The sequence below is a fragment of the Mercenaria mercenaria genome, chromosome 11 (genome assembly GCF_021730395.1).
Source record: "Mercenaria mercenaria strain notata chromosome 11, MADL_Memer_1, whole genome shotgun sequence".
In the NCBI taxonomy this organism is placed as follows: Eukaryota; Metazoa; Mollusca; class Bivalvia; order Venerida; family Veneridae; genus Mercenaria; species Mercenaria mercenaria.
Genome location: NC_069371.1, coordinates 16,065,736 through 16,084,661, shown reverse-complemented (window position 1 = coordinate 16,084,661; position 18,926 = coordinate 16,065,736). Strand labels below are relative to the sequence as shown.

At 35.6% G+C, this 18,926-nt stretch overlaps 1 protein-coding gene across 1 annotated transcript; it reads right to left on the bottom strand.

Annotated features, from left to right (window-relative positions):
- Positions 1-1,043: 1,043 nt before the first annotated feature.
- On the bottom strand, positions 1,044-17,860 carry LOC123531630 (nuclease EXOG, mitochondrial-like). The gene is made up of 5 exons (XM_045312760.2): positions 17,559-17,860; positions 13,330-13,497; positions 11,507-11,646; positions 3,886-4,077; positions 1,044-2,706 (listed from the first exon to the last, which is right to left on the bottom strand). The coding sequence occupies exons 1-5, from the start codon at positions 17,761-17,763 to the stop codon at positions 2,269-2,271; spliced, it is 1,143 nt and encodes a 380-aa protein (XP_045168695.2). The 5' UTR covers positions 17,764-17,860; the 3' UTR covers positions 1,044-2,268.
- Between the last annotated feature and the right edge of the window lie 1,066 nt (positions 17,861-18,926).

The following is an 18,926-nucleotide window of genomic DNA, read 5'->3' as shown; positions in this document are numbered from 1 at the left end:
CATGTTCTTCTCCAGGAGGATTGACAGCATTTCCATCTGACGTTTTGAACGAATGATGCTTTCCTCCAAGAAGTTATTTTTTAAACAGTTTCATCGCGATTACCTCTAATTAATCCTTATTAAAGATCCCAACTGTTCAAACTAATTAATTCATTAGTTTAAATTAAAAGCAATTTTCAGAACGTCTCAAAAACAAATGACCGCTGATTAAAGAAATCTGATGTTTACAGCAAACAATAATCATTTTGGCACGTGCAAACAAGTATGACATCATCTCACTTTGATAATCATCGCACCTTTGATACGTCGGCATCACAGCATACTGGTTAGGCAATAAACGTGGACATGTGTTAAAAACCAACCACATTCACAAAAACGTGTGAAATTTTATTGCATATTTTCTCACTTCGACTTATCGAGTTTACAATGCAATTGAATTTTATTGACGGGACTGAAAATCCCTTTCGACATATCCGGAGTCTCGGTAAGTCAAATTTTGATGTAACCGGAGTTGAATTATATATACCGGTAAAAAGAAGGAAGTTTGACGGGACTAGAAAATTTCTTCGACTTAAGCGGAATTTCAGGTAAGCGAGTTTGAGATACTGAGTTTCGACTGTAGTAAATAAAATTACCTTTCTTGTTAATGTAGCTTTAAAACATCGTATTTCTAACGTAAGTAATATTTTTGTTTTATTTGCATTTATTTAAACAAATTTCACAGTTTAAAATACTTACAGTAGTACCCCTCATCATGCCCATCCGCTTAGCTCAGTAGGGAGAGCGTTGGTCTACAGATCATGCGGTCGCAAGTTCGATCCCCGGGCGGGGTGTATGTTCTCCGTGACGATTTGATAAAAGACATTGTGTCTGAAATCATTCGTCCTCACCTCTAATAATTCATGTGAGGAAGTTGGCAGTTACTTGCGGAAAACAGGTTTGTACTGGTACAGAATCCAGGAACACTGATTAATTTGAACCAGTTTAGAGCTTAGTTTTAGTATATAAGTAACAAATAATCCACGTTAACTGAAAAATAGCTATTACAAATCAAACTGCCCAATTTTTATTTGAAAATGGCCATAATAAGTTACCTTTCACCCAACTATATTTCCAGTAACATCAGTTACCATCATCCATTTTCTTACATTCCGCATAACATTTCAATATAACTATATAAAAGAAGCAAAATACTGATCATTATTCAGAGCGAAAGACTCAAAAAAATATTTCGGCAAATAATGGCTGTAAAAGAAATAGTTCAAATAAAGAAAATTGCACAGAATTACGTACTTTTAAAATAGAAGATACTAATTTTGCGCGGTAACTGACACGTAACGTCATGATGTCATTTTAAGGCAACAATGTTTTAAAGCATTTCTGAGGCAATTTATTCATTATTTCTGCGTTATTAAACCATTAAGCATCAGATCAGAGACAGGTTCATGATTTTTTTTCAGAAGAAGTGATATACAAACATATTTAGTTTGTTGTAAACGTCATTGTAAATCATCACATTACCTTCTTGTTGGGCATGCGCACATACAAATATTAAGATAACCTGCCTCCTTAATTGGAGGCAGAAAATGAAACATTTCAGACATACTGCATTTTGTACATTAATGCCAGATAAAGGTAAAGGATAAATAAAGTCAGATATAATGCCTTCTGTACATGAATCCAAGATGGAGAATGAATGGATTCATTCATGTTTTCTGTACATGAATTGGAGGTGGAAGATAATCAATTCAAACATGTCTTCTGTCTAACCAATATATCTTTCCTAAGTGAAAAACCAAATAATACACATTCTTGGCCACAGATCTCAATGAACACAAGTCGTTTTGAAATAGAAAAGTAAATAATTTAATCTTATTAGATTCAAATCATAATTGAGCCGCGCCATGAGAAAACCAAAATAGTAGCTTTGCGACCAGCATGGATCGAGACCAGCCTGCGTATCCGCGCAGTCTGGTCAGGATCCATGCTGTTCGCTTTCAAAGCCTATTGCAATTAAAGAAACCGTTAGCAAACAGCATGGATCCTGACCAGACTGCGTGGATGCGCAGGTTGGTCTCGATCCATGCTGGTCGCAAAGCCACTATGTTGGTTTTCTCATGGCGCAGCTCATATCTTTTATGTGTTGTATGTCAGCTTTACTTGTTCAGGTCTAACATTCCACTTCTGTCCAACTTTGTGTACAAGGCTGTGCAACCCTTCGTTGTCATGCCTGAGAATATTTATAAATCCTAAAATTTCCATACTTTATCAAGAAACTTTAGCTTGCTCTTTCTCACTTAGCTCTTTTATCTTGTTTTTATACAAGTTTTTTAGATATCTATCTGGTTTTAATTTCTTTTCCTCTAACTCACTCCATACTTTTTCAACACGATGTAAGGTATTAGCACTTTCCAGTTTTCTACCGATAAAATAAAGTTCAAACTCTTGTCTCCCAATAAGTTTACAGCCATCAACTTTACACAGGCTTTTCACAGATTCTGCTTTGAGGTTTGGAACTAACTTTACACCAAGAACATGTTCAAGTTCAAAAAGTTCTACTTCAAACTCTTTCAAATGGTGCTCAAATCCGACGGGCTCATTTGGAACCACAAATGAACTAACAGCAGCAGGTTTACCATATTTGTCCTCTACAATGATCACCTTGTAAAGATGTGTTGGTACAGCAACATGATTTTCTCCTATTACCTGAAAAATTAAGAGTTAGAAATATCAACAATTGAGCCAGACTTGCCATCTTCATTGCATTCAAAACTGCAATATTGTTACTTAAACAGTCATAAATGTTAACAAGAGTGCCAGAATGTCACAATATACGCCGGTCATAGCAAATTTCTCTACATTAGCACCTGTATTTGCAAATGGAATTTTAATTCTGTGGCTGTGTAGTAATTATTGTATGAAAAAATCAAAAAAAGAATTTCTAAGTCCACACAAAAATCCTTACCAGGTAGAGATAGGTAAAAATACACCTCAAAAGAGTGGTCTTGATTTTCCCTACGACTAATAATGAAAAAGTTACAATATATTAAGCTATTTATAGTAACAACAAAGGGAAGTAATTCTTGTATCCTTTGACCTCTAAGTGTGACCTTGACCTTAGACCTAGGGACCTAGTTCCTGTGCACGACACTCCGTCTCATAGTGGTGAACATTTGTGTCAAGTTATATCAAAATCCCTCCATGCATGAAGAAGAAATGCTCCGGACAAGGTTTTCATTCTTGTATCCTTTGACCTCTGTGACCATGACCTTAGAGCTAGGGACCTGGTTCTTGCGCATGACACTCCGTCTCATGATGGCGAACAATTGTACCAAGTTTCATCAAAATCCCTCAATGCATGAAGAAGATATGCTCCGGACACAGTCTGTGGACGCCGCCCGCCCAACTGCCCACCTGCCTTCCAACCCGCCAGGGCCGTTACCGTTATACGTCTCGTTTTTCAACTGGACGTATAAAAAGAGATTTTATGTCTTCATTCATTAGTAAGTTTATATTGCTATTGTTTTTTTAAGCACTCCAACTCATATGGCATCCACAGCTTTCTTTACTGGGTCCGTTTTGATTTTGGTTTAGTTGCACCAACACAATTTAATGTCACAGGGTGACCTTTCCAGCTTTCTGATGGTAGAGGAAGACCATTATTTCAGGCATGAGCAAACACCTAGGTAGAACTGTAAACCTTCTGCAAACCAGCTAGATGGCTTCTACACATGAAGAATTCTGCACCTAAGCTGAAATTTCCAACACAAAGCATTGAGAAGCCAAAGTCACTGAAAGTCATCCACTTAACCACTCTGCCTCAAAGATGCTAAACTGATCTATAACTTTCATAATACAATAGAATGTACAGTAAAATACACAAACCTGATATTTGACAAACTTTTTACCATCCTCCTGTTTTTCTGGTACCATTATAGGTCCACTGATTACATAAACATTAGAGTATTTCTTGGCCAGGTCTCTACAATACATCTCAAGTCGGTTCCAGAATCCTGCATTATTCTCATAGTTCTGTGGCACTACATTACTCAAGTAGAATGAATCCTGCATTGCCTCCTAAAAGAAACAATTAACATTTTGTTTGTGTTTGGCTTTAAGAAATACTGACAGTTCATGCCATATGGCCATTATTCACCTTAAACGATAAAGCCTCAAAGATTTGTCCTACCCATGACTATTAGTGATTTACAGTTGTCCTACCCATGACTATTAGTGATTTACAGTTGTCCTACACATGACTATTAGTGATTTTACAGTTGTCCTACCCACCACTATTAGTGATTTTACAGTTGTCCTACCCATGACTAAGTGATTTTACAGTTGTCCTACCCATGACTATTAGTGATTTACAGTTGTCCTACCCATGACTATTAGTGATTTTACAGTTGTCCTACCAATGACTATTAGTGATTTTACAGTTGTCCTACCCATGACTATTAGTGATTTTATAGTTGTCCTTCCCATGACTATTAGTGATTTACAGTTGTCCTACCCATGACTAAGTGATTTTACAGTTGTCCTACCCATGACTAAGTGATTTAACAGTTGCCCTACCCATGACTATTAGTGATTTACAGTTGTCCTACCCATGACTATTAGTGATTTACAGTTGTCCTACCCATGACTATTAGTGATTTTACAGTTGTCCTACCAATGACTATTAGTAATTTATAGTTGTCCTACCCATGACTATTAGTGATTTACAGTTGTCCTACCCATGACTATTAGTGATTTTACAGTTGTCCTACCCATGACTATTAGTGATTTTACAGTTGTCCTACCCATGACTATTAGTGATTTTACAGTTGTCTTTACAGTTGTCCTACCCATGACTATTAGTGATTTACAGTTGTCCTACCCATGGCTATTAGTGATTTTACAGTTGTCCTACCCATGACTATTAGTGATTTTACAGTTGTCCTACCCATGACTATTAGTGATTTTACAGTTGTCTTTACAGTTGTCCTTCCCATGACTAAGTGATGTTACAGTTGTCCTACCCATGACTATTAGTGATTTTACAGTTGTCCTACCAATGACTATTAGTGATTTACAGTTGTCCTACCCATGACTATTAGTGATTTACAGTTGTACTACCCATGACTATTAGTGATTTTGCAGTTGTCCTACCAATGACTATTAGTGATTTTACAGTTGTCCTACCCATGACTATTAGTGATTTTACAGTTGTTCTACCCATGACTATTAGTGATTTTACAGTTGTCCTACCCATGACTATTAGTGATTTTACAGTTGTCCTACCCATGACTATAAGTGATTTACAGTTGTCCTACCCATGACTATTAGTGATTTACAGTTGTCCTACCCATGACTATTAGTGATTTTACAGTTGTCCTACCAATGATTATTAGTAATTTATAGTTGTCCTACCCATGACTATTAGTGATTTACAGTTGTCCTACCCATGACTATTAGTGATTTTACAGATGTCATATCCATGACTATTAGTGATTTTACAGTTGTCCTACCCATGACTATTAGTGATTTTACAGTTGTCTTTACAGTTGTCCTACCCATGACTATTAGTGATTTACAGTTGTCCTACCCATGGCTATTAGTGATTTTACAGTTGTCCTACCCATGACTATTAGTGATTTTACAGTTGTCCTACCCATGACTATTAGTGATTTTACAGTTGTCTTTACAGTTGTCCTACCCATGACTATTAGTGATTTTACAGTTGTCCTACCCATGACTATTAGTGATTTACAGTTGTCCTACCCGTGACTAAGTGATTTACAGTTGTCCTACCCATGACTATTAGTGATTTTACAGTTGTCCTACCCATGACTATTAGTGATTTTACAGTTGTCCTACCCATGACTATTAGTGATTTTACAGTTGTCTTTACAGTTGTCCTACCCATGACTAAGTGATTTTACAGTTGTCCTACCCATGACTATTAGTGATTTTACAGTTGTCCTACCCATGACTATTAGTGATTTACAGTTGTCCTACCCATGACTATTAGTGATTTTACAGTTGTCCTACCCATGACTATTAGTGATTTACAGTTGTCCTACCCATGACTATTAGTGATTTTACAGTTGTCCTACCCATGACTATTAGTGATTTACAGTTGTCCTACCCATGACTATTAGTGATTTACAGTTGTCCTACCCATGACTATTAGTGATTTTACAGTTGTCCTACCCATGATTATTAGTGATTTTACAGTTGTCCTTCCCATGACTATTAATGATTTACAGTTGTCCTACCCATGACTATTAGTGATTTTACAGTTGTCCTACCCATGACTATTAGTGATTTTACAGTTGTCCTACCCATGACTATTAGTGATTTTACAGTTGTCCTACCCGTGACTATTAGTGATTTACAGTTGTCCTACCCGTGACTATTAGTGATTTTACAGTTGTCCTACCCGTGACTATTAGTGATTTTACAGTTGTCCTACCCGTGACTATTAGTGACTTTACAGTTGTCCTACCCATGACTATTAGTGATTTTACAGTTGTCCTACCCGTGACTATTAGTGATTTTACAGTTGTCCTACCCATGACTATTAGTGATTTACAGTTGTCCTACCCATGACTATTAGTGATTTTACAGTTGTCCTACCCGTGACTATTAGTGATTTTACAGTTGTCCTACCCATGACTATTAGTGATTTACAGTTGTCCTACCCATGACTATTAGTGATTTTACAGTTGTCCTACCCATGACTATTAGTTGATTTTACAGTTGTCCTACCCATGACTATTAGTGATTTACAGTTGTCCTACCCATGACTATTAGTGATTTTACAGTAAAGTGCTGACTACTGAGACTTTATATTGCTGAAAGGAAAACTGTGATATAGTTGATACTGCTGAAAGGACTGTTGTGTGACCACCTATTTGTAGAGAGGTTACACAGGAGCTAAAGAATGTTTGGCCACCTAAAGATAATGAACCACAGACTTCTAGGAGTTGAGGACACTTTACCAAAGAAGTATTGTTTCCAGTCACAAGATATATTATTTCATTTCAATTATTTCATTTCATCATTCATTTCACTACATACAAACATTCATAAATACAACTCTTATATCGGTATCTTATTGGGGGTTATGAAAGACCAGGCTATGGTGGCCGGTCCGTCACCGGATGGATGTAGGAGTAATTTACATATCTAACATCACATGATCATCAAATATTAATAAAGAAGACACAAGTCACCAGTCTTGCGATATTCTGACCGGACCTCTGAGGGGGACAGGCCTGGATAGATGATGACTGATTATAAAATACCTCATTGTCTCGCAGGCCTTGGTCATATTAATTAGGGCTGGCACGATTTCAAAATTTTGAAACTGGTTAATAATTTGTTTGAAATTGAATCGAACCAGTAAATCGGCCGCCATATTGAAAATGCTGTTTTCTTTCCTGACGACCGTATCAAGGTACTTCCAGTAGCTGACTTCATTAGAAACTTACCGACTTTATCATTTGCAAGCAGTGTGACAATTAATAAGTCATATTTTGGAGTATTTTATTTTAAATAAAACACGACATGCAAATCTGAGACTATTGATTATGTTCAGGTTTCGATGGAGGCCTTGAGAAACAAAAATCAAACAACACCAAATCATAGAAAGAAAGAGTTGTTTGACATGAAAATTGAACAGCATGTAAAACATGTATATTACTTTACGAAACAAGTGTCAGTATACTGATATAAACATTGAATTTCGGAAAAGGGCTGCCTAAAGGGGTTCCACTTCCGGACAGTTAAACGCCTTTAAAAACTCACCATTTTCAAAGAACAGTTACACATGTTTGTTTTGATGCATTTGCAATAGCGTGCGAGTGGTGAAATTTCGCATAACAAGTTGGAACACAGTTTTCAGCAATTGTTTATCTTTATTTCTTTACAAATGACATTCATTTCCAAAGGGAGACAACTGTTCCCGATTATTTTAAGTACAAATGGCATTTATTTTCAAAGGGAAACAACTTTTTCCGATTATTTTAAGTAATCTTTGAGAAAAAGTTGTCTCCCTTTGAAAATGAATGCCATTTGTAAAGAAAAAAAAATAAACAATTGCTGAAAACTATGTTCCACCTTGTTACGTGAAATTTCACCACTCGCACGCTATTGCAAATGCATGAAAACAAACATGTGTAACAGTTCTTTGAAAATGATGAGTTTTTAAAGGCGTTTAACTGTCCGGAAGTGGAGCCCCTTTAGGCAGCCCTTTTCCGGAATTCAATGTTTATATCAGTATACTGACACTTGTTTCGTAAAGTAATATACATGTTTTACATGCTGTTCAATTTTCATGTCAAACAACTCTTTCTTTCTATGATTTGGTGTTGTTTGATTTTTGTTTCTCAAGGCCTCCATCGAAACCTTCAGTAGATGTGATTTAGCGGAAATATACTATGGATCTATGCGCTGGTCAAAGAAATGTATAAAGATAAAGTACAACCCGTGATGTTTATTGTTTGAGAGCGATTTCCGGTTTTGCAAAAACTGAAACCGGTTTCACCTAGTTATCAAATCGGATCTGATTAACCGAGTAATCGTCCCAGTCCTAATATTAATACACTTTAAATGTGCAAATTAACTGCTCTTTTATAAGCATTCTGGCTTCTTTAATCACTAACCCCTTAGATGGGAATCTTAGCTTACTTAAACACACTTTAAGTACTGGTTAGGAACCATTTTCCGGACAGAACCAGTTTCCGGACACATGCAATATACGATTTATTTCGTTGTTATTCATGTAAGTGTTTTATCTAGAACATTTAGATGTTTGTTCTTCATGTCTACAACAAACCACTGTTTTATAAGGCTGTATAATGTTTGGGTTTTTGATGATAACCCACCTGCATTTACAAAACAATTTTCTGTCTTAACGGGGCATGAAGATAGCATTGCGCATGCGCAGTAGTTCACACATGCCGAGGTATTAAGTGTGGAAGAAAGAATCAAAACTTCATAATGATAGTCTGCTTATAACTTGTTCTACTTTTAATTTCACACTAAATGTTACGTAAGATGCATTGCTGTCGATTTTCGCACTAATTTTATTCTATTTCTATTGAAATTATCAAGGATTCGTGTTAGACGAAATTCGATTTTTTATAGTCAACTTCGATTTGCTTTCGTAGCTGCTATTGAACGTCGGGTCATGTTTCAAGTGCAATTTTGAAGAGATGGGTGATTAAGAAATGTGTTGAAATAGTTTAATTACTTATTTTGATATCAAATTAACAACAAAACACCGTCAAAATATTTGTCCGGAAACTGGTTTACCTGGTAGGAAAAATACTTTTTTAGTGACCCCATTTGAGGCCCCACGGAACCCATATTTTACGTCACAACGCGATGCTGATTACAACATCGGATGCGGAAGGAGCTGAAGTTTGTGCAGTGTGGACTTCATTTATGTCAAATATATTTTTAGGAATTAATGGAGCCGAAATATGAAAATGTGTCCGGAAAATGGTTCCCAACCAGTAGGGTCTTTTACTAAAACTGGTTTGGAAATAACTTATATCTGAACTGACAGGCCATATTAAAATTACAAAATGATATTGTACCAGACAAGAAGAGCGACTACTATATGTCCATAAGTAATTAAAGCTTGATTTTACATATTTAGGATCAAAGAAGCCAAATTTGATGTCAGGCAGTTTTGACTGTCTTAGAAGGCCTCTTCCTGTTTCATATGGAAAAACTTAACAGGTGCAGGTCAGTGAAGGCGTGGTTGAGAAGTCAACATATTATACACTGTATCTGGAAAATTAATATGAAAACAACCCAACACACTGAGCTTGTACAATATTTAACAGATTTGGAGGAATTACGTCACAAACCATTTTCTCATAAAGCAATGTACTATGTTCTTGAAGTTTTTAACATATTCAGTTTTGTAAAATAAATGCTTATGAATATGCTTATCTAAAAAAATAATTCTATTTCTCACATGACTGCATGACATTTGCGTGTGTTTTTTTCATGATCTGGCTTTTTAGTCTGATTGCCAAGGAAAAGTAAGGTCTGCATTCATCTCTATTTCACAGCCTAACAACATCATGTTTGGGGTAAATTTTTTGGCTTTCATGAAGGGGGCTATGATAAGTCATCATAATAAATGGAAGCAGTTGTTCCCCATTCCTTTGATAAAGAGTAACATATTTGCTTAGCATGCCTGCCAATGATTTATTTACTTTCTATACAAGGTCAATTGATTGCATATGAAAAGGAGCACTGTGAAATCATTAATATTCGTGGGGGACTAATTTTCGTGGTTGAGTCAATCCACGAAATTTAATCCCGACGAACAAGTAAAATTTTCATTCATTTTATGTTCAAAAGTTGAAATCCATGAATTCATATTCCCACAAAATTGCCGTTTTGACCAAAACAACGAAATTTCATGCCCTCAAAATTAAATGATTTGACAGTAGTGTTTTTTCAATTAGTACGGCTTTGCATTCCTACTAAGTTTTGTTAACTTCCACTGAACAGTTTCGAAGGAGGTGTTGTTCAATGAATAGTATAAAGCAAAGACAGATGACCTGAGGAAGGGTGATCAGTGTTCTAAAGGGTAATACAATATAGCATCCGAGTCTATGAGAGAGACTAACATGGCAGTCTGAAAGACAGCTATATCGCCTGCCACTGTTATGGGTAGTGAAAGGGTTTATGGTATTGGGTATCATGAGTTGTGACCTTGACCTAAAGCTGGCAGGGGTGAATTTTGAATTCTGCACATTGTATTAATAAATGGAGAGCAGACATAAAATGGAAGGCTAAAACCTCTTGAGTTGTGACCTTGACTTTGAGCCAACAAGGCTGACTCATATGTTCTGCACATCGTTTTGATGAGGTGATAAATTGACCCAAGTTCCATGAAAATCCTTCAAGGGGATTAGAAGATACAAAATGGAAGGGCTCAAACATTTGACCACAAGTTGTGACCTTGACCTTAAGCCAACACGACTGACTTGTGAGTTCTGCATATCATTTTGATGAGGTGATCATTTGACCAAAGTTTCTTGAAATTCCTTCAAGGGGTTTAGGACATACAGAGCAGACACAAAATCAAAGGCTCAAACCTTTTGACCTTGTGTTGTGACCTTGACCTTGAGCCAACATGGCTCAATCATGAGCTCTGCACATTCTCTTGATGAGGTGATCATTTGACCCAAGTTTCATAATTATCCTCCAATGGGTTTAGGAGATACAAAGTGGACACGAAATCGAAGGCTCAAATCTTTGACCTCGAGTTGTGACCTTGACCTTGAGCCGACATAGCTGATTCATAAATTCTGCAAATCGTCTTGATGAGGTGATCATTTGATCTAAGTTTCATGAAAATCCTTCAAGGGGTTTAGGAGATACAGAGCAGACACAAAATGTTACAGACAGACAGACAGACAGACAGACGGAGACCATTCCTATAACCCCCCACCACTCGTGGCGGGGGATTAAAAATGTTAAAACCAAAGACCTGATTTATTTTGTTATTTCCTGCAGGGGCCATGTGACCCCTTGACCATCCACTCTTCCAATAGTCACTGTTCTCTGCAGTGAATTCAGTATCCACACCAGGATCTGGAATAAACTTGGCATGTCTCCTATTAGCTGAACCTGAAAAATATAAGTAGGTAAACTGTACTATGTCAATTAGCACAGTGTGTCTGTCATCGATTGGAAATAATCTACCAATATAAATATCACCTGACAAATATTGACAATACATGTACATGCACATATAGAAATAGGTCCATTCTGGTTACTAAAAAATAAAGCTAGGTAGAGAGTAGGAATGCACTCACACCACTACATGTCTGAGAGTTTTGAGATTCACGTGCCTGTCCAATATGAAATATTTTCTGTCTGTTACCTTGGCACCCAAAGTAAATTTACTTCCAGTCAGGGGTCAAATTTAGCAATATTTTCAATTAGCTTTCTTGTTTACTAGCTAAAATGAAAAACTATTAGCTAAACAATAATATTTAATCATTTTATCAATATTTTACTGGCCAGAACTTACTAAATGGTTAATCTCTATAAATAATTAATCATAAATATTTTTTCTACAAGCAAAAAATATCTAATGCCATTTTTATCCTCTTACCAGCTAAAGTGAAAGAATATCCAGTTAACCTTGAGCTCCTTCTGTAATGCAAGCTTTTCTAATTTTGCATTATTATGTTTCTTGTAATCATTCTTATGTGTATATCATGCATGTGTTGTTTTTTTAAATAAAAACTCACTTTTAATCTTAAATAACAATGAGTCATTCCTTCCATGATGAACAATATTTGAAGAACATAGAAACAGAAAAAAGTTCTGAAGACATTTACTTATTATAGACTAGCTATAATACTAGCAAGTACATTCCAAGTGTAATGTAATTTCAAAAAGGGTGCTAGGCTATTGTTTTAAAAGACTAAATTATTCAATGTCTTGGATAATATATATTCATTCAAAATTAGTTAAAGGCTTTCACCGGAAACTCTTGACCTTTTAAAATTGTTGAAATATAAAACTGACAAGTTATCGTAGCTCTGGGCAGGTTAAGACATAACACCAGGAAAACTACATCTTAATTTGGTAATCAACAGTCTGGCAGGTGCATATAAAAGGTCTATGTACTAGACATTCAGGGGAGGCGAGGCAGCAGAGCCACCAACCGTGGTTCTGCCAACGTAAGTCAAAAATACCATTATGCCTCGTTAGGTTAATTTCCAAATATGTTATGTAGATTTCATGAAAGACAACTTCAGGATATAAATAATTAGTTCTTAACATTTCATAGTAGCTAAATATTATTTGAAAGATGGACATTGAGACAATAAAACTACTTGTACTAAAAGACTTTCTTTAAATACCTGAAATTAAATAAACATCATAAACGAACTATGGTGTCTTCTATCTTATATATGTGTGTGAAAGTTCCACCACAGGTTTTACAAGTCTGGTAACACTGGTGCCATGTGGTTTTTAGAGGCCATTACGCTACACAAGACCATTAGCTATTCTAAAATTTGACTAGCGTTTAGCTTGTATCCTTGTCTAAATTTGGACCCTGCTCAAGTGAACATGAACCTCTGCACATCTCAAAGAGGTTCTAACTCTTGATTTAGATGACCAATCTCTATATGGAGGGGATGTATGTAACTGGGTTGGTTACAAGGGTGCACTTATACCGCCTTGCTTCAGACTTTCTGTCCTAGATAGGGCATCCTTTTTATCAACATTAGATCTTAGAATGTCCTGTGCAATAACAGATAAGTTTGAAATCATAATCTTGAAATATTAAATTACCTTGTAAATTTTCTTTTGTCAGATGCTCTGCAACCCATATCGGCGTTCTCGTTTGTTGATTGTATATCAAAACATGATTGCTATAGTAACGAACCGCTCTGCCAACCTCAGGAGTGCCATATTTTAAAATCTCTCTGCCTCTGTCAAGTTTTGCTGTGTCTTCAAAGGCTTAAATATAGAACTTAATTACTTCAATATCTCAATATTCACTATCAGTTCTGTTTACAGGCTTTATTTCAAACGTCTACAAACATTTTAAAAAAAAATGAACAAAAATTGTCAGAAGACAGCAATGCTCCAGTATTTAAAAAAAGCCTTGTCATTTAAAAACTAAAATGAGCAGTGCCATGAGAAAACCAACATAGTGCATTTGCTACCAGTATGGATCCAGGCCAGCCTGCACATCAGCGCAGTCTGGTCAGGATCTATGCTGTTCGCTAACGGTTTCTCTAATTGCAATAGGATTTGAAAGCAAACAGCATGGATCCTGACCAGACTGCGCCGGCTGGTCTGGATTCATGCTGGTCGCAAACACATTATGTTGGTTTTCTCATGATGCAGCTCAATGAAAACATAGACAAAAACAAATATAAAACAGGTAACAGTTTTGATGCTTATATCAATGACAATACTGTATTTCAATCCATACCCGCAAGTTGTACTGAGATACCAACTTACAAACAAAAAGTCGCCAAGTCAAAAAAGGGCAAAACAAAATAGAGTTATGAAACATAGGTAGGTCAGATTATCACTATGAACAAGTGTGTGCGGTTTCAGTCCATTCCCATTTAATAGAGCATAGTGAGATACCAGCTAACATGACAAACTTAACAAAACTGGGATGCCATATCCAACAAATGGTCAAATGCAATACATGTACCTCTATCTAGTCTTACAATAGTCAAGCTGAACATTTTAGTATTATCAATGTATTACAACTGTGTCCATAGATCCCTAAAATTTTCACTAGAATATCCCACTAAATTGTACTGATTTCAAGACATTATTTTGTTTTACATCTGTCAAACTAGACTGCGCACGTGCTACACTTCCTTCTGCTTGTGAAGTATAATATACAAAACTGCAAGAACCTCTTGTTTAACCTCTGAGGATACTTTGGTCAATTTGAAATGAGATCGATTGTGCACGCTTGCGAAAATAATTACTTAGTGGGCACGTTTTTACCAAAAGCTGGTATTTAATGACTCGAAATCTTTGGGACTCATTAATTTTGGCTTGGGACTCATTGTTTCAAAATATGTGAGTTCCAAGGACTCACAAAAGTCAATTTCAAAATGAATCACTGAAGATTGGGTTATAACTGTGGCCTCTAGAGTGTTCACAAGCTTTTCCTGTGATCTAGCCTAGTTACCTAGTTTCTGACCCAACATGACCCAGTTTCGAACTTTATTCAGCAACAAATCACTGAATGAGATATATCATGTCTTAAATAACTCAAACATTTAAGCCAGTTAAAATTAGAGTTGTCACAGGAGTGACTAATTATACCCCATAATATGGCCTTGTCACAGAACTTAGCCAATGTCAAAGCCGAACTTGCTTGATCTTTGACCTACTGACCTCAAAATCAATACAGGTCACCATCGCAGAGCTTGAAAGTTGGAGAGCGATTTCTTTTATTCTATGAAGGTAAATACCAAAACGTTAGTATCGTTTTGTGCATTTACATTCATTTTATTCATGACATTCGTCAATATGACTTGGCAGTTTCATTTAAGCGAGTAAAACAGCATCATTTAAAGGCTGCTCACTAATATAATATAATTCTGGTACACGGGCTATATAACTTAGGGGACGTATAGACGTTATCTTAACTTGTCACACACTGGATTTAATGCTATTTTGCAGCATGCTGTGCTGTTCAGAGGATATCTGTGTTCATTAAACTTGGTCCACATGCTTTTAGTATAATAACTTAAATTAATATATTCTCATGAAAGTTATGTTTTAGAAGATTAAAGTGTACTGGTACTGATGATAAACCCGAACAGAAAATGAGGTTTTTTACCTGTATCTTTTTTATTTCTGCAAACTGAAATCAATGGTCGGTATCAAAATAAAGCTTAACCTTTGCTGAAAACTTTACATAATTCAAATTTATATTTAGTAAGCAAACTCACATGAAGTGAGGGCCTGAAAGGGGTATGTAAAAAGGGGACTTCATGAACGCTGACTGATGATAAATTCGAACCCTTTGTCATTTACAAAATTTTCTTGGTATTATTATATTGAAACTTTCCCCAAAAAGCTGCAACAGTCATTCCTGATCAAGTAATGAAAAGTTAACAAATGTCAGGTCTTCATGTTTCGACAGTGAGCATGCGCAAAAAAACACCCTCTTCCCCAGTAATTTTGGATAAATATTTCTTATACAAATTTATGTAAGTCATTTATTTATACAGAATGTTTACCAATTTTGTTTTTGTTTACACCAGTTGGTGTTGTAAGTGGAAACTATTAGATGGTGTGTTCAATTTTATAAATAACCGATTGCAATCAAATATTTCCAAGGTGTTCGACTTTATCATCTGTACGGGTTTATCATCAGTACCAGTATGTAAAAACTTTCAGTTTACTATGTTTTTCTTGCGGAAGGTCTTTTCACCCCAAGACACCTATAATATTAATTTATTTGTATCATTTATTAAAAATATATATTTTAAAGACATATGCTAATACACTACAGTTAAGATAACCTTCAGAATAAATTTGTACAAGGAAATACATCTAAGAACATCAGCCGAAACGAACTTGTTATTAATGTGAAAAGGAGATAAAGCCAACGTTACTATGTAAATAACATATTTATTTATTTCCCTTGGATATAGTCATTCTGCAGATCCCGGACGCGCTTACAGTTAAAAACATTTTTATTTTTTACTTAAATTTACTAACATATTTCACAAACACAGTACTGGTTTCGAAGCAGATTCCGTCATAAAATGAAGGTTTTTAAAATGTCTTTTTTTCTTGAACGTTTCAGTTCCGTAAAATGCTCCCAAAGAGAACACCTTAGCTCTTCTGCTTTACGAAAACATAAATATCGATAGTGTCTAGCCCACGTGATAACACAGAGGGGCTCCAAAAGGGGTGAATAAATAGAGCTGAATCGGTTGACTACAGAAGCAGTTTCCATCATCAATTTTTGTTTTAATATTTATGTACATTTTTACAGTGAATACGACTAGAAAAGCACCATCCATGTTTTTTTAGTCTTTCTGGTGAAATTAATGAATACAATTTTAAGAAGTTTGAAGGTTCAGGTGTTAAATTAGGCTTGTTGAAAATAGGAGGTAAAAAAAGAGCAAAACCTGAGACTCAAACTCGCGATCTCATGCTTGTGAAGCCGATATTCTACCGATTGAGCTAATCAGCCAGTTGACATCATGGCGACAATTTATATATCTTATATACACATAATACTACGTAAGGGATACAACCATCACTTTGTATAGCACATAGTATGTGACCAGTTACCCCCCTTGGATAAGAAAATCTGGCAGGGGTAACCTAATCATCTATAGTTCATATTGGTTTTTGCTTTCTTGTGAAAAAAAAATTATTGCAGATGCACAAAAGTGACTCATTTTTATCTTTATTATGTATTTTTGGTAAATCATCTGGTTTCGACTGCCAAAAGGAGGAACTTCAAACTTAATTGGGGATTACGGAGTTATTCTTTGCGCATTAGTTGCACGTGAAATCCTCCATGTGCGGAATGTAAACAAAACAATTATGGAATGAACAATTCCAGTTTTCTTGGAAAGTTTTTACCCTTTGTTGCTGAAATTTCACAGAGCTCTGGATTGCAGGGTAGCGTTATGGAAACAATCTTGACTTCATTGTGAAGAACGTCACGAAACGTAAAATAACGCGTTGACGGATACTACTAGCCGACGGAAACTGCTTCGAAACTAGTAACTTCTGAATGAAAGGGAAATAACTGGATCTCCTTTAGGCTCTATCATAGTTAAGCTTTTTGGATTGTTCCCCTTGAATTATTATGTTCTACACTTTCTTTTTTATGATTCAGCAAAAAACAACAAAATTATCACCTAAAACTTTGAAATATGTTATAATTTTGTTATTTTTATACTAAACAATAGGAGAATTATTGTTTTTTTATGTGTCTTTGGGTGTTTTGGGGTGTCTTGTGGTGAAAAGACCCTCCCGTTTTTCTTGGTATAATGTATGGACTATGGTTCTACCTCCTAGTGTTGTTGTCGGCTTTGATTCATTGACAATTAGATGCTGTTTATCATGATCAACTTGTTGACCTTTCTGTTTCTCTGTGCTACGTTTTCTGCTATAATTGTCTAAGACACGACCCCAAAGTCCGATTGCAGCTGTCAATGTTGCTCCAGTAAAGACACCTTTCACGAAGAAAGGATGTTTGTAAAAGTTTCTCGCCATTCTGGAAGCTTATCATTGACAGAACAGAGCATCAACTTCGGGAAATCAAGAACGTGTTTACATCTTTCGGGAGTTTGCTGGGGACCAGCTTACTGGTTCCGTGCGGGACCGGTAGGCATAAAGTGCGAAATTAATGTTATTTACGCGAAAATAAGAAATGTTTATGAAAATAAGCCATAATTTATCTTTATTTCATGTCTAATTTGATTTGATTTTATACTGCTGTATAAATTCCTACAAATACTTGCATCAGTAATAAACAGCACAGTTTGGTTCACTCTGCGTCAAAAGCTGTACTGTACTGTAACGAAACTAACTTTATAATTGCGAAAATAAGCAATAGCCCTGCTGTAGATCTACATTGTTTTATCTTTGATCGTTTTCATACAATTTTCTCGCAACTTAAAGACAATCTTGGTACTCATTTATATACAAAATAAAAATTATTTACAAAAAAAACATGATGATGAAAGCACTAAACAAACAAGGTCTTTCATATGAATTCCAAAGTGGTTTTGAAGTAATTACACCACAGACTCTTGCCTTATTCACCTGTCTGACCACAGCAAAAATCAAAATTCCAAAGGTCTGTATACAGGAATGATCATGCTGGATCTCAAGAAAGCTTTTGATTCGGTTGATCATAGAACCCTTTGTAACAAATTAAAAGAAATGAGTGTGGAGTCAGTCGAGTTGTTTCACTCTTACTTGTCTGATCGTAAACAAGCAGTTAAGGTTATTATAATGTTTCTATGTCAGATTTTAGTAGTATTTCATGAAGTATTTTGGGTCCTTTACTTTTTCTATGCTATGTCAATGATATGAGTATTAGTAATAAGTGTAAATTAATTTCTTATGCAGATGATAGTGTTATTCAATTTTCACACAAATATCCAGATGTTATTGAAAATGTTCTAGGAAGAGAACTTGAAAACTGTAGCAAATGGTTAGTTGGCAACAAATTATCACTGCATCTTGGTAAAACAGAATGTATTTTGATTGGTTTTAAAAGAAAACTAGCAAAGGTTGACAAATTCAATGTATAGTGTAATGGTCATACCATAGAATCACAAAAGTCTGTTAAATATCTTGGAATTGTATTAGATAACGATATTTCTGCTACATCCACAATTAACAGCATTGTTAAAAAGTAATTTCAAAAC